Here is a 15,311-nt window from a genome sequence, read left to right as displayed (position 1 = left end):
AAAGAGAGATAGAGACAGCGACACAGAGATTGCTGACTCTACTCTCCAGTTTCAGCTCACCTCCAACATAAAACCCTTCGCCTGACTGTTACTTCTTTAATGCATGAATCAACTTCAGCACTTGCTTAATAAGCATGTAAACAGCTTATACGTCAAGACTAAGCCCACAAGTTTAAGAAGTATTAAACCTCTTTGCTGTCACCATACTAAATTTCTTACAGATCCTAATATAATCCAAATATAATTGTTGTACCTGAGGGGTTTTTTTTGGTTAAACAATCTCATCACAAGAGCAGACTGAAGTTCTTCACTGACCCAAATATGGGTCCAAATCCTGACTGAGGTGATGGAGACATATATCACTATGGCAGAGGTAGTTCCATTTTTTTTCCTACAAAATTAATTATATTTAGCAGACTTAAATGCTAATATTAAAAACATGTATAAATTGTGATATTAAACTTAATTTTGACTACTGCTACTTTCTACGAACTTACTAGTGCCATTTATCTTTATTTACTGATATGCACACAGACATACAGATGCAGACACACTTAACAGCAAGTATTAGTAACGCTAATGCAGCCTGCAGCTGATTGCATTCACTATAATAGGAATGAACAAGTGTTTGCTTAGCTTGCTAATTAGAAGAGATTTACAGACTTTAGGATAAATAGAGCATGCAAAATGTTGGAATTAAACTACTTTTTTTTTTTTTTTTTAAATAACACCAGGATTCCCCTTGACTTTTAAGGAAGTCTTGGGGGGGGGGTGTGTGTATGTGTGTGTGTAAATAAGGCATTGAGTGTGCAAAGAATAGAAAATACAGGTAAGTTCTAGTGACCTGCTGAATCAACTTTATCTGTGAGCACTGGAGCAAGATGTGAATGAGTAGAGGCAGTGATGATACTAAAATTTCATTGTGTTGAAAGAAAAATTATACAAATACAGAGCAAACCAGAACAGTTACTGTGGATGTGTTAGAGTAAAGCTGAAATGACAGAACTGTATTGCTATGGTGATTGTTAAAGCACTTTACTCTCCCCCCCTGCCCCCCGCCCCAACCAATTCAGTTATTTTACATTTCAAAGATGGAGTTGCCTGACCATGGACTATCTTATTTTCTATAATGCTGTACAGCATCTCAGTGTAACAGGGTATTATTTCTTGTCTGTAAGGCCTAGGTAGGACTATGCTACAAATAAACAACATAACCTGGAAACTAACCGATGTAAACAAGGAAAAAAAAAAAAAGTAAAAAAAAAATAGGTACCAAGGAAAACAGTACACAAGGTTAATATATACTCAATATTTAATACTGAAGATCTGACAGTACGTTACACTGCATACTGTCACTAGCACACAGCCACAATATTCCAGACTCAATACTGGAATCAACCCTTCCGAGAAGCTGACATCTCATCTATGTGGTGCTGGATCCACTCAAGATACTGACTAACTTTGGTGTAGACTCCAAATTTCTCCTTCCTTCCACAGCCTTCACCCCAGCTCACCAGTCCTACCAAAAACCAAGTATCCTTATATTTAGTGATCATAGGGCCTCCACTGTCCCCACTGCAGGAATCTTTTCTGTCTCCTAAGCTGCCAGCACACAGCATGTTGTCAGAGATAGCAGATCTCATTGCCTGAGCACACTCGTTCCGCGGAACCATGGGGATTTGAATATAACTGAGGAGAGTAGAGAAATTCTGTTTAACATCAGTTGTGCTGCCCCAGCCAGTTACCACCATCTGCTTCCCAGTTCTTGTCAGCTCCTGTTCTGCCAGGTCGCGAGTGGGAAGACAGATGGGGAGCGCGTATTTGTTATATATCACGGGCTCAGCCAAGTGCAGCATGGCTATGTCATTGTCGGAGGTCGTCTTGGTGTAATTTTTGTGGCTCACACATTTATCAACCCAAATGGTTTGCTCGTCTGGCTCAGTACGGAAACGGTGGAATTTACCTGGAAGAACAAACAAGATGACAGATGCTATTGAACCCTCCTTCACCTTGAACACCAAGGCATCTGGATTACATTGCACTTTAGGACTGTACTTACATTTTTACTTACGATATAGATATTTGTTCATTTTACATTCTAGGTTAACAGTGTCATTACTAGATGGACAAATCTGTAAACTTTCCGTATTTACCTAAATCATGAATACACACAGTACTAAATGAATCGGTAGCCTACAGGTATGGTCATCAGCTGAGAAACTGAAATGCCTGCGTATTGCCGTGTTGTGTTGATATTACAGTACTCTCGTGTAGCTTGAGAGGTCTTCTTCAGGAGGAAAACAATCTTCTCGGACTCAGCACTAAAAGCTAGGAGAGCAAGTACACAGCAAAGCCAGACACTTACAACAGTCCTTGAGCTTTATGCTGTATAACCAGTGCCTGACACTGAACTTCAGGATTTCTAAGATAAAGGTAAGACTATGCCTTTCTGAAATCTTAGAGCTGTATTTTAAGGAATTCCTGACTACTTAAGACTTCTTGGCCGTTATTTTTGCTATGTGATCATGGCCGCTTTGTGGGACAAGCAGTTATGGAACAGCAAGCAGGAAACTAAGTTGAAAAGTCAGAAAGGCAAGAACAAGTCACTTGTGATACACTGGAAAAGACAGAAGCAGATCTTTGATAGGATGTGAAGTGATAGCCCCAAGACTAATTATCAGTGACCGTCACATTTCTGAACTGTGCTGTTGGTTAATTTAAGCTTCATATCAAGGCCTACTTCGGTATGTGCTTGATAAAAACGCTTCTTTGGAGAACTGTCCGTTATGTGCATTCGAGCTGCAGGCAGGCACACATCCAAGCACACGAGGTGACAGGACATCCGGGCTGACACCTCACCTCTGCCCATGCTGCATGTCTGTGACAGAAGCGTCCTTTCCTTTTTGGTCTGTGTGTGTGTTGGAAGTTGCTCTTTATCACCATCTTTTCAAATGTGTGCTTCACAATACCACCCTTCAAATTTGTTCCCCCACCCCTCTGTTAACTTTTGCCTTCTTTCAGCCTTATTTGAGTCCTTCCAGATACAAACTCTAAAGCCAAGTTGCTCTCAGTTTGCATGACCAAGGTCTTCTGAAGTCACTTGCTTCAGTGGAAGCTCCCCTGTGCTTGAGCCTGTCAATGGGGTATTGCAGCTGCTTGGGGGTTTTATGCAAAGAGTGAGTGCCCTTCAAACACAGGGACTTTATGATCCACAGTAGTTCCAGGAATAGATTTTTCAAAAGACCCCTTATGTCCAGCTTTGGATCTTGGACTTCCAGACCAATTATTGCTGAGTCTCTCCTCTTGCTCCTCTGCCACCAGCCAATGGACACTTCATACATGGCCACAGCAGACAGCAGATGGCTGAAACTGCTCTGATGTGCACCTGTAATTAATATCAGAGCCTGAAGGACTTGCTGTGATCAAGCCAACACTCGCAGATCTGTTTTTTCTGCTATCATGACCTCTCTTCTTTGTGGTAACAGTGTCTGTAGCACCCTTGGACCACATTTCCTTGCTACCCACTCTGTGGCTGCTGTGGCTGGGGGCTGACTGGCAGATAAGGGGCAGGGGTGTATTCCTATCTTTACAGATACAAAACTCTGCTTTAGGCCTCAGAAATAACTCTGGACTCAAACATGGTCAGATCATCCCCTCCGAGGAAGGCAGTTCAGTTGTGTAGCAGCACACTCTGCTAGGCTTCCCACGCTCTGCACACAAGCATGGCCACGAACCGCCTGTATCCCGAGACACCTGTGAACAAGCAGGTAACAACTTTTGCATGGTACTACTGTGGTGACAGCTCCTCCTGCCCCAGCTCAGGAGAAGACCCTTCTGTCTTCTGGTTGTGAATACTTCCTTTCTCAGTTGAGTTATCTGGTCCAACAGTTTCAAAGTCCAGAAGTCCTACCCACACCTGGATGTACTGAAGCTTGAGACTGTGTGAAACACATCTAGTTCCTTCTACACAATAAGGAGCATCATAATTTGATTGCTGGCATAAAAATAATAACTATGAAGTTCTACATAAACAAGGAAGTGTGAGACAATGTTCTCTGAAGGGAGAGACAGTGTTTTGAATTGAATCATTACATTCACCTGTCTGCTCTATTTTCTTGGAGCTCTGAACACACTTCTGGATGCCCTCAAGCTGGAGATGCGGGAGCAAGAGCAACTAAGAGAAAAACTGGGCTGTTCTCAAATCCATCTTCTAAAACTTCAGCTACTCTGAGATCTAACTTTTCACTTCAGACACTAAAAATCCACGCGAGTCCTGCTACAAGACTACTCTCTTAGCTCACAGGTGCAAACCCAGATGTGAGCTTCCCCTCCAGTTTTGCTGTTGTGCGTGGCAAGAAGAGAGCTGCAGCGGGACGAGTCCAGAGCAGCGCTGGTGTCCCAGCCTCAGAGAGGCAGGTTGCATATCACCTCTGCAGTCACAGTATGGACACCACCACTACTGTCACGGAGCTCACACCCACACCCCCTTGGTCATTCTAAGCTCTGCTTATCTCACTCGATGTCTCTAGGGTTTAGAGCATGTGTTTTTCTGATAAGAACTGCTCTTCTGGTGGCAGTCAAATGACCAAAAGATACATGTAGAAGGACAACTGTGTGATGTTAGCTGAATCTTAAAAAGGTTCCCTTCTGCTTGACCTGGAGTATCATTCGAAGAAGAATCTCCTTTCCCTTGCTGAAGTCTCAGGCTGTAGTCACCTCAGTCCTGCACACAAACCCCCATACCACAGTAAAGGACCCTTCTTTCCTTTCCATCTCACCACAGCACTATTGCTCAAGGCTGAATGAGAAGCGTTCTCATCTCAGGCATCACAACTCTCAGTCCATGACCACACACTTGCTTCCTCCTCTATTAATATCTTTTGGGCAGCTAGGAGAGTGAGAGAAATTTAAGCCCCTGTTGCTGATCACCCTTACACTATAATTACTCTGCATACTCACCCCAAATCTACGCGCAAGTTGTCATTTCAGCCAAAAAATCCATCTTCTCAAGTCAGGGTTCTCAAGTGCTGACACTTTTCTTCACCCACAGAAAAGCACTTTTTATTTGGACAGCGCAGGACTCTCTTGACAGATCCCACCCCTTCTTTCTTTGCTGCAGAGACCTCTGGGCATGGCTATCCCAGCTGAAAGCTCATCAAACTGCAAAGGTCTCTACCAAGACCTGCAGTACAAGGCCAGAGTGTAGTAATTTAAGTGCAGCCTCAATACTTCCCCTAGTTACCATTTCCCCTGCTCACCTATCTTCTTCAAGTTACACTCAAAGCTACATCTAGCACTGAAGAGCATTCAGACACCACATCTGACAGTTGCTTGTCCCCTAAAACATTCCAAGATCCTTCACCGAGCAAACTGCACAGGTTTCTTCTTCTTGGACCCCACTAAAACTAAATATACATATTGGCAATCACTTAAAAGGGAAGATTACTTGCTAGTTAGTGGAAGTGCTTGGAGATGTGTAGTTTGTATACAATTTCCAAACTACCACAGGCACTTCTACTCTAATGTCCCTCTGTGGAAAAGGTGGATATTCTGGCACTAAGAGGACCCAAGGCTTTTTAATTCTTCCTTTATGTTGAACAACGGAGGATGTATATAAACACATCCTTCTGTATATGCCTTATTGTCTCTGTTCTCAAACATATGCGCATCCACAGTGTATATGGAACACACATACAGACAATATATTTCCAAGGCTATGTCTACAGACAATATTATTTGCAAGTTTCCACAAATAGTGGGAACAACCTATCTTTTCACTAACAGAGAAAGAAAGTTGAGCTCTTATGCTTCTGTCACCAATGGTAGATAGAAAACATGATTAAACACACAAAAAAATTCTACTTAAGTGTGAAAAGAACACTAATTATTGTTGCCTGTTAATGCAGGAGCAGTACTGTACTTGACAGATTTTCTCATGCTTAAGAGCAGCAGTGCCAGTAAAGGCAGTGGTGCCATTCTGCAGCACCACCCCTCCTTCTCTACTGAAACTCTTAAGTAATGGTGTTCAAATGTATGAAAAGGCAGAAAGAGGCACTGTGACATTCTCCTCCTGGGATCAGGACTTTTTTTTGGGGTATTGGGATGACCCTGAATATTTGTATCACCAGAAAAACACCAGCAGAAGGGACCAAGTCTTTCTACTTTATAGACAACCACCTGCGCTCAGAAGACATCAGCTCACCTCCACAGTAAGGTTGATAGTGGCTCAAGTGAAATCAGACTTTTACTAAACTTTTTTATTTTGTACTAAGGTGCATATTAAACATTTCCTAGACAACCTACTCCTACAGCCAAGGACTTTGGTCTTCATAACCTGCTAGTCTTTCTCCTAAGATGATAAACCTTGGGAATGAAAGTTATATTTAGAAAAACAGGGACTTGGTTTTTTTTTCCATACCGAGTCTTACTTTGATCCCCTCTTGTGCCTCAGTGCAGTGTGCTGCCGTTAGGACCCAAGATGGATGGATGAGAACACCCCCACACAGAAATCTCCCTTTGATATTTTGCAGCATAATCTGAAACAAAAAAAAGAGAGGTCTGACACTGCATGGATGGAACATGGTTCACAAAGTATTGTACACATTCTTCTTTGTGGTTGCAAAATGCCCAGATGCATCAAGCACCAAAGCATGTCACATTCATTGAAGCCAAAGCTCTACAGTGGGACAAAATCAGCATGAATAAGGATTTTGTGGAACATCTACAAAAAAGTTGTGAATATTCTTCCTGAATGAGGGCTGGCTTCATCCACATCAGCGTGGGATGATGTTGGTCACTGCAAAGAAGCACTGTGGTAGTTCAAAGCTTTGAAGTACCCTCCTTCAAATGAGGGGGTTCTTGTGTCCACAGCACACCAGAGACAGTGTGTCATCTCAGGCTGCAATTCTCATGCTTTGGTGTGAAAGGGCCTTTAATGACAAAGAGAACCAGTCGCTGATTATATGCATTCACTAGTTCCATGATAAGCTCTGTGAGGTCTCTCCTTTCCCTGTGATGTCCCAACCTGCTCTGTAAAGCTACAGCATATTTTGCTGATTAAATCTGCTCACTTGAATTTATGACAGATGAGGCTTGTAAGAGCAGATCCATGCAGAAAGGGGAGATGATCACCTCACAGTCCCACCATAAGGCTGTCAGAGTAGCTGGAGCACACAGCATGAGCTGCACTGATTAAGTGTCCTTCCCCAGAATGGAGCAAGAGAGTCACCAAGTCCTCTCTCTTGACATTGTTGGCAAGGTAAGGTAAAAAACTTGGTAGCAGTGACAAGGTGAAGAGTCCTAGTTTTTCCTGTTACTCCAACTTTTAGGTTGCTTTGAAAAAGCTAAGCTAAGGGAATCTTAGCTTCATGTGACACTACCCCTAGTAATGTAGGAGCCTTTCTGGAGCAGCTAGGCAGGCAGAGCTGTTTGGGAAAAGCCTGAACTATTTGTGGTGAAAAAGTCTTTTCTTCTTACCTGCCAAGGGCTGTCTCCCCTTCTTCCTGCTTTTCCTTCAATGAGCCGAATATTGAATCCTGCTTTGGGTTCAATGTAGTCCATTTTCACTCTTCCGCAGGGGAACTCCACTACAGAGATGCAGAGCAGTTAGCTAGCAAAGACCAGAGCACCCAGTACACTATGTTTTTCTAAAGCATCCCCTCCATCTCTCTAATCCAGGCAATACTATTCAGTGGCTTCATGGGAATCCCTCAGTGCTTTGCAGAGGAAGCAGTTTCCTGTCTCCGTGAGGCAAACACAGGTTAAAGGCCATAAAGCGGGTATGGATTTGGGAAATGCAGGTACAGTTACTGCGCATGGAATGGACGTTTTGAGAACCAGTACAAAGCACACTGCAGACAGTTCTCCCATAAACCCCTCCTACTTCATGTTTGAATAATCCTCTGTCAAATCAGAACTACTAACATCCTCCTCTTACCTACAGGCTTGCACATGGTATGGTCACTCATCAGCTGATACCCAGAGGCACAGCTGCAAGAGCGGTACTGCTTGGCAGGGTCATCCCTACAGAAATGTTCACATCCACCATTATTGACAGAACAGTTGGTGTATTTGACCTCTGCGGAAAAAATGAACAGCAAGAGAGACATGAGAAGTTGGAAAGCCAAAGAGCCACAGGAAGATGAAGTGGCAAAATGACATTGTGATTCAAGTGAGCAACAGCTGACAAAGGATTTGGGATGACAGTTTTGGACTTTAATGGCACCCAGGCCCTGAGACAGCAAACAGTCCTTGGTTTAGAATAAGGCAGTGGGGAGCTGGAGAAAATAGAGATTACTGTTAGGGCAGGTAGACTGGAGAACAGAAAATTCACTGTCACTGAGCGCAAGTCAGACAGTTCAAAGTGTGTCAAATACACAATATACATGTTCATCCCTAAATATGCTATCCAGCTTTTATCCAAGGAAGAAACTGTCACAGTAATGACAATCAAATATTTGCAGTGGATTGTCTTTTCCCCTGTACTGCAAAAAACTCCACCATCATCCCTGTGCAGACAATTCTAAAGTAACTGAAAACTCTACTTTACAGAATTATTTGCAGTATTTTTGTAAGATTTAGACATCTCAGATCTTCAAATCTCTCCCATGGCAACACAAATAATGCAGATAATCCTTTTACCATATCATGAAGCAAAAGAGAAATCACATTAGTAAAGAAAGTAATATACTGTGGAATGACAAAAGTATCGATCCCTATTACACAGAGATCCCTGTCACAAAGAATGTAATTTGATAGTGGAGCATTACCATAATTGCACAACGCCCCCTCCCAGCCTTTGTTACAGATGCAGGAAAATTCTCCAATATTGTCCTTGCAGATCCCATTGGAACAAGGCTGTGTGTCACACTGATCTCCATCTGAAACAGAGACAGAAAAACTCAGTCCCTGAATCATACAGAGCTCACAGATCAAACATTAAGACGAACAGACCCTCCCCAGATTCCCAAGCATCATTCATGGTTTCTGACACTGATCCATGACACCTCCATGGTGCTGGCCCACAGACAGGGGTATTTGTTTGAGTTCTGAATGACAGCTGTAGAGTGAGTGGAGAGGGCAGAAGGGGAAGAAAGAGCAAAACCTGATGCAGACAGGACAGAGGTGGAAGTGAAGAGCAGGCATGGGGCCCCTCTTCGGACCATGTCAGGCAGGGTTAGAGCATCAGATAGCACTTTTGACCAGTGCCTTCGCTGTGGGGACATGACTGATGATAGGCACAGATGCACTTCAAGTTTTTTAGGAAGGTTGTTCATATGATAGAACAGGAAAACATTCTTTGCACAACCCGTATAAGAGAGAATGAGTATGCGACACATGGCAGCATAAGGCTAAATGCCACTTAGGCTTGAGAGAACACAGAGAAGCGATTAGGAAAGTCTTTTACTTACCTACATACTTGGTCCAAAAATCTAGCTGTGGAAAAACAAAAATTAAGACTAGAAGCATATTTTTAACAAGTGAAGGATATAAAGTGTACGATGGTCTTGGACAACAGAACACAGAACCCCAGTCAAGAGCATCAGTCTCATTTTTCTTGACAGTATAATGACTGGCACTACAAACCAACAAAACTGGCCAACCTGGATGTTCATGTATTGCCCATACTCAGCACAGATCCCCTGCTCTGCTTGAACACCCCCCAGCACCACAACCCCCCAACATCCCCACAGATTCTCTGTTTTCTTGTCACTTACTGCCAGGTAGGTGACCTGTGTTATTGAGTGCAGTTAATCTGTGCCCAGTTAGACAAGACGTGGGCATTGTGAAGGCAGACCCCACTCCACCCTGGGGTCTGAGGGACAGCAAGGACTGCAAGGACTGGTTCATCCTATGTGGCAAGCCTACTCTGCTTAACAGGGCAAGCAAAAGTCCAAACCAACACAATGACTGGGTGTAGGAAGGGGCAGAAATCAGCGATGTTGACAATAAAGGTACTGTCCAATTGAAAATACGAGGTTTGGAGAAGGACAGAGAACCTACCGATGAAAGAAATGTTCGTCAGGCACAGGTGGGAGACTGGGGAATATAGCAAAAGACAGCCAGGGCTGGCAAATGGACAACAGAGGGCAAAGGACTGGAAGAACTGCAAAAAACCCCGTGGCAGCAAGAATAGCCATTAGGGTCAAGCAGAGACTGGGCTTATCTGACAGGGATCGAAACCCCACAGTTAGGCTACCTGGGGCATGCATGAGCAGCCAAATTTTGTGGCCTATACAGGTGGTAACGACAATCACTGCAACAAAATTACATCCAAAACCATGCCTACACTTCAGGAGTCAGGAGTGCTGCATGTTCAGTGCTGACGGCAAGATCTCCTATGCCTGGGACTGCGATACTTTCAGAAAATGGTTAAGTCCCACATTCATCCTTAAAAAACCAACTTACTGTTCTTTCCCTGGTTTCAAATATCTCACTGGCCTCCTCAAAGTCACACTTCTCTTCATTGCACTCACGCTCCAGAGAGCCCGGTTTGAGCTCCTCCAGAAAAGAGTTTGCTCGCTTCTGAATTTTCAGGACTTGGTTTGCATCTTTATCACTGTAAAATACTGGAAGCAAAAATGTGAAACCACAAGCAAGGAAAAGACCTGGCTGAAAACTGGTGGTGGTCCTTCCCGAAGGACACTTACCAGAGCAATAGCCCCTGTCTAGCACAGCAAGAGAGCCTGCCCCAGAATGGGCTGTCAGCGCTGTGCTGCAGAAGGCAGCTCCAGCCTCTGCTCTGGGGGACTCAGCCAGCTCGCAGGGCTTGTGAGGGCTGCAGCCAGGCAGCCGTCATGGCCCAGCACTGTGTCTGTCAGCCTCTGCTAGAGGAATTAAACCCCCCCCCGATGGGAACGATTCCAGCCACTCCCTGTGACTGACAGAGGAGCAGGAAATGCATCTGTAGTGACTGCAAAAGGGTGAGGAGCATCTCTAAAATGAAAACTTACTTGAGGTACTGCAGACTCGTGAAGAGCAGGCAGCCAGCAGCACCCCTATGGTGACGATCTTCCACATAGTGCAGCAGGAGTCACCTGGAGAAGAGAAGGCAGGTGTGAAGGGGAGCGCACTGCTGAGCTGTGGCATGACCCCCGTGCTGCAGTTAGTTTCTATTCAGACAGACCAGCTAGCTCCTTTGTTTTCCTCAGAGCAGCTCCCTCACTGAATGCTGTGTTGTGTCCTGACTTTCTCTGATTCCAGCCCCAAAGCAGCCGTTCATTAGAGGCCCTCCAGACAGAACGTTTTCGAGTTCCTTTTAACCCATCATCAGCTCTCCCAGAACACTTCTTGTCTGCCCTGCCATCCTCCCCTTGTCACCGGACGTTTTTGACAAGCTTTATGCTTCATTAAAGCAAGCTGTACTTTGAAATCCTGAATAATACAATACTTTAGAAGCACTTACTGCTTTATTCAGTGTGAATCAGCGTGATCTATTCTTCCACCATGAGCTCTGCTGGAACTTAGTTAATCCATAACTTCAGATATTTACTCTTTGGAGTGACATGAAGTGCTTTCTTTTTTAGTCATTAAGCAAACAGTGCTCAGGGGAAGATTGACAATTTACCTGCATGCAGGAGAAAAGTGAAACAGCTGGGGCATCCACTCTGCCTTTTTCTTCTTTTTTTTTTTTTTTTTCCTCTTTTGATTCTCTGGCAAGTAGAATGGTTATATTTAGTTTGTAAGTGTAACCACCCAGTGCTGAGGTCTCTTGAGAGATCCTCCCACCTTCTCACAGCATGCAATCACCCAAAAGGGACACACATTACTATTTTTAAGAGCCCTCCCACTTTACTTTCTCATCAAAGGTTCCACCACAAAACAGCCAAGGCAACTAACCCCCCTTACAGCCACCAGCAGGCTGTGCCTGCCCCATCAGCTGCCTGCTGCCAGGAGACAGGGCAAGAAGCTTGTACCAGCACGTTACATCTTTTGGTGTACTGGATTAGCTCTCATCAACACAAAATCTTCTATTAAATTTTGAATTTTAAACATTTTAGAGAAAAAATACAATCCTTTTCAGAAGTTTTCTTGCATCAGAGATGGTACGAACCAACACGTCCCCCTTCTCGGAAAGCAGTTTGTGCAGCAACACCTCTGCGAGCTGTACAGCGTGTGATACCTTCATGCGAATTACCTCTGCAACTGTGTGTCCTTGGGGTCCTTCATCGGGGAAAGTGCCACTGGGTGCCAGGAAAAGGTGGGCTGCCCCCCAGGGTCTCGGCTCATGTCCAGTAACACTTTTTAGGGGAGTTCTGACTTCTTACAAAACTTTTTTTTCTTTTTCCCTTACAAACTTGACCATGGACTTTCCTGAAAACAAGCTCTCTTTAAACAAAGGTTTCAAAGTTCATCAGTCTGGGACTTGTGCTAAAAAAAAAAAAAAGATTGCGGCATCCAAAATCACAGTTGAGGAAGATGTGTGCACTGCAAAGCACTACTGATATATTCTTTATCCTCGATTCAGCCATTCAGCAAGAAAATTTCAGCTGACGCTAATAGTAACAGATTTTTGCTGAAAATAAAGTTTATGAAATACACCTGAAGACAGGAAACATAAAATAGGAAATCTAAAAAGAAACAAGTGTAGTACCATGCATACCATGTATTACTCACATTTGTAGCTGCCCTGGCTATCTAGAAATAGCACTTCACTACCATATAGATTACATGTTTTTGAATATACTTTTGTCTCTAAGATTTGGTATCAATTGGAAATTTAGGACACGCACATCAACTGCCAACCTCAAACATCTAAACCAGTATGTCAGCCTCCTAAAAAACTAAACCTATACTGATATGCAGAAAGAATGAACTTAGTTCTTCATCAACCCTTGTGTTTTTGGGGCTTTATATTCTTGCTTTCCCATTTTTCTTGCTACTGCAGTGCAGAAATACATACTTGCAAAGCCAGCACTTAGGCTCTCAGATAATCATAAACCCCAGGTGCAGGGGACTGAAGAAAATACGTTCTAGGATACTTCAAGATCTGCCCAGCTTTGCATGCCAGGGAACCATTTCAATCTAAACAATGACAGTGTTGGGCTCACTACTTTCTAGTTCACCTTCATTAATAGTGATTTTTCCAAGGAGGTCTAGAAGAGGGTAAAGAGGAGAAAACAGAGAAACTTCATGAAAGATTGGCAAGACAGAGGCTCCACATCATTTTAATTAACACTTTGGAGAGTTCTGATTCACAGTATGTTATGGACAGGCATTAATAATCAAATGAAATCACCTCCATGAAGTAAGAAAGTATCATGGATCTTTCAAATTTCACAGCTTAAAGATATCCTGAGCACACCAGACTGCGCAATTTGTTCTTTTTTCCCCTGTGTATAAAAACACCAAATGCTTTGGTTTTGCCTCTTCTACAGGAAAGCTTCTGGAAAACTCTCAAATGTGTTCTCAGCCTTTAGCTTCTTAGCCAGGAATGCTGAATCACTCCTCTTGAATTTTTCTAAATTGAAATTATAATTTAAACTGTCATTTTCCATAAATTTAGGCAGATGTAACTTTTGATAGACAGGGGAACTGAGGCAGCAGAGCTACAAGGCCTCAAACCCCACAGCTTTTCAGCAATCAATCTCATGTTGCATCCATCAGTTCTTCCTACCTCACCATAACAGCTTTTAATTTGAAACAAATCTGAATAATTCACTGAGCAATAAAAGAACTAAGCCTACTTCCTATATGCACAATGGAGCCTCTTCCTGCTAGAGCACTACCAAGGTCCCCCTCTCATCCTGGGTACTAATTTCTTGCAAGACTTGTAGAAATGTAATGTTCTGTGAGCCCCGTGAACCACCTGAAGTGAGACAGTAAGTTCCAAACAGGCATTAAAAGGGTTAAGACAGGCTGATACACGTGGCACCAGACAAACCATACTCTTGCTTCCCTAGGGCACCAAGCTGAAGTATTAGTCTCCTTGGGCTACTCTTCTTAAAAGAAAAGGTCCTTGGAGGCCAGTTTTGCACTGCTCACCCATGAGAACAGAAACATCTCTCTGTGGGCAGCCTGTGGCAGCTCAGAGCATGTCCTCAGCAGGCTGCCGGGGACTGCTGCTGTGAATGCTCCAACTCTCCTGTTTCCAGCACAGCCCATCTGCCAACCTGCTCATAAAAGACAAGAACCCAGAAATTGTCCCCTTCCTTGTTGCCCTAATGAAAAGCCATATGCTTTTCTGACTTGTATTTTACTGACTTGTATTTTACCCCGAAGTCAACAGAAGTGGTGTGTCTTTTAGGTCATATGCAAACTCCTCTACCTCTTCCTTTGCTGTGAAAACAAAAACTTGTACCTTCCAGGTCACTTGGTAAGCCAGCAAAATGCTGGAACTTCAGAAAGAAGTTGCTAGAGAACTGCTGTGTATCTTTTAGCTGACATTAACACAAAATGTCACTTTCCGTGGTCTTGGAATCTCTTCATTCTGCCCAGGTGAGAATCAAACATCTCAAGGTGCTCAAGAGCCAGCTGGTGGGTGCACAGTTATTCATCCCAACCAGGCACAGCAGCCAAACAAAGGATTTACCTTATGGCTCTGAAGCTGCTTTACAGGTAAGGAATGACAGGGCTTCTTCTAAACCTGTTCATTTCCAGTGTTGCCCATTCAGTGGGAGATTTCCTCAACTTCTCCTTAGCTCTCCTGACACTTTACACTGTATTAAAAAACCCAAACACATTAAAAAACCCAAGCCAACACCACATAGGATAATGGCAACAGCAGCAAAATACATTTTTTTAAAAAAACCCCATTGGTATTTTGCAAGATCTTTACAGCACACCTGTCTCCAAATCCACTCCGTCCTCCTAAGATTCATTAGGTAATTATCAATCAAACCAAGAGGAAGGCAGCCCTGAGCAGGTCTGATATCCCAGTAGTGATACACTGAGCTGGGCAGAGAGTTTCTTGCTATTGGCCTCTGCCACATGAATAAAAAAAAGACCAAAACAATTTACCTGCATCAGAGGAGTAAGCATATCTTCTGTCTCTCTACTGCTGCTTTCTTTGCATTTCAGTAGCGCTACTTAACGCAGAGCCCAGCACTCAGGTCCGGGGTGTGTGTATGAGCAAAGGCAGTAATTTTTCTTTTCTCCTTATTACTAGGACTAGGTAACTAACAATTTAATGATCAATTTCACCATTTCTCTTGCAACAGTATATAACATTACTAGAATTTCTTATGTTCCCATCACATAAACTATTCCTTCCATACGAAGCAATTCAAGTTTAACTATTAAGTACAAAGGCCTTTTTCACATTGAAGATATTCACAAACATTCTAAGTTACTTTCCATTTACTTTGCAACAG

General features: G+C 43.3%; 1 protein-coding gene across 4 annotated transcripts; it reads right to left on the bottom strand.

Annotated features, from left to right (window-relative positions):
• Positions 1-1,208: 1,208 nt before the first annotated feature.
• PROC (protein C, inactivator of coagulation factors Va and VIIIa) lies at positions 1,209-11,937 on the bottom strand. Of its 4 annotated transcripts, XM_074912377.1 has the most exons (9): positions 11,567-11,937; positions 10,953-11,036; positions 10,408-10,568; positions 9,411-9,435; positions 8,769-8,879; positions 7,937-8,077; positions 7,477-7,586; positions 6,419-6,536; positions 1,209-1,963 (listed from the first exon to the last, which is right to left on the bottom strand). In XM_074912377.1, exons 2-9 carry the CDS (start codon positions 11,017-11,019, stop codon positions 1,395-1,397), a joined length of 1,302 nt encoding a protein of 433 aa, XP_074768478.1. In that variant the 5' UTR covers positions 11,020-11,036; positions 11,567-11,937; the 3' UTR covers positions 1,209-1,394. The 4 variants fall into 4 exon arrangements, with proteins under 4 accessions (XP_074768478.1, XP_074768477.1, XP_074768479.1 ...); XM_074912376.1 differs by lacking the exon at positions 11,567-11,937 and having other exon boundaries at positions 10,953-11,327; XM_074912379.1 differs by lacking the exon at positions 11,567-11,937 and having other exon boundaries at positions 1,798-1,963; positions 6,429-6,536; positions 10,953-11,327.
• Between the last annotated feature and the right edge of the window lie 3,374 nt (positions 11,938-15,311).

Source organism: Athene noctua, chromosome 8 (assembly GCF_965140245.1).
Source record: "Athene noctua chromosome 8, bAthNoc1.hap1.1, whole genome shotgun sequence".
NCBI classification, from domain to species: Eukaryota; Metazoa; Chordata; class Aves; order Strigiformes; family Strigidae; genus Athene; species Athene noctua.
The sequence above is the reverse complement of the archived record's forward strand: the minus strand, read 5'-3'. Positions and strand labels throughout refer to the sequence as shown.

Excerpts from the sequence above, each read along its gene's own strand:
- PROC (XM_074912376.1), bottom strand. The coding sequence starts at position 11,088 with ATGCCACAGCTCAGCAGTGCGCTCCCCTTCACACCTGCCTTCTCTTCT. Across the intron at positions 10,569-10,952 it reads ACGAGTCTGCAGTACCTCAA|TATTTTACAGTGATAAAGAT; the intron begins GTAAGTTTTCAT and ends TTTTGCTTCCAG. Across the intron at positions 7,587-7,936 it reads TACCATGTGCAAGCCTGTAG|TGGAGTTCCCCTGCGGAAGA; the intron begins GTAAGAGGAGGA and ends GCATCTCTGTAG.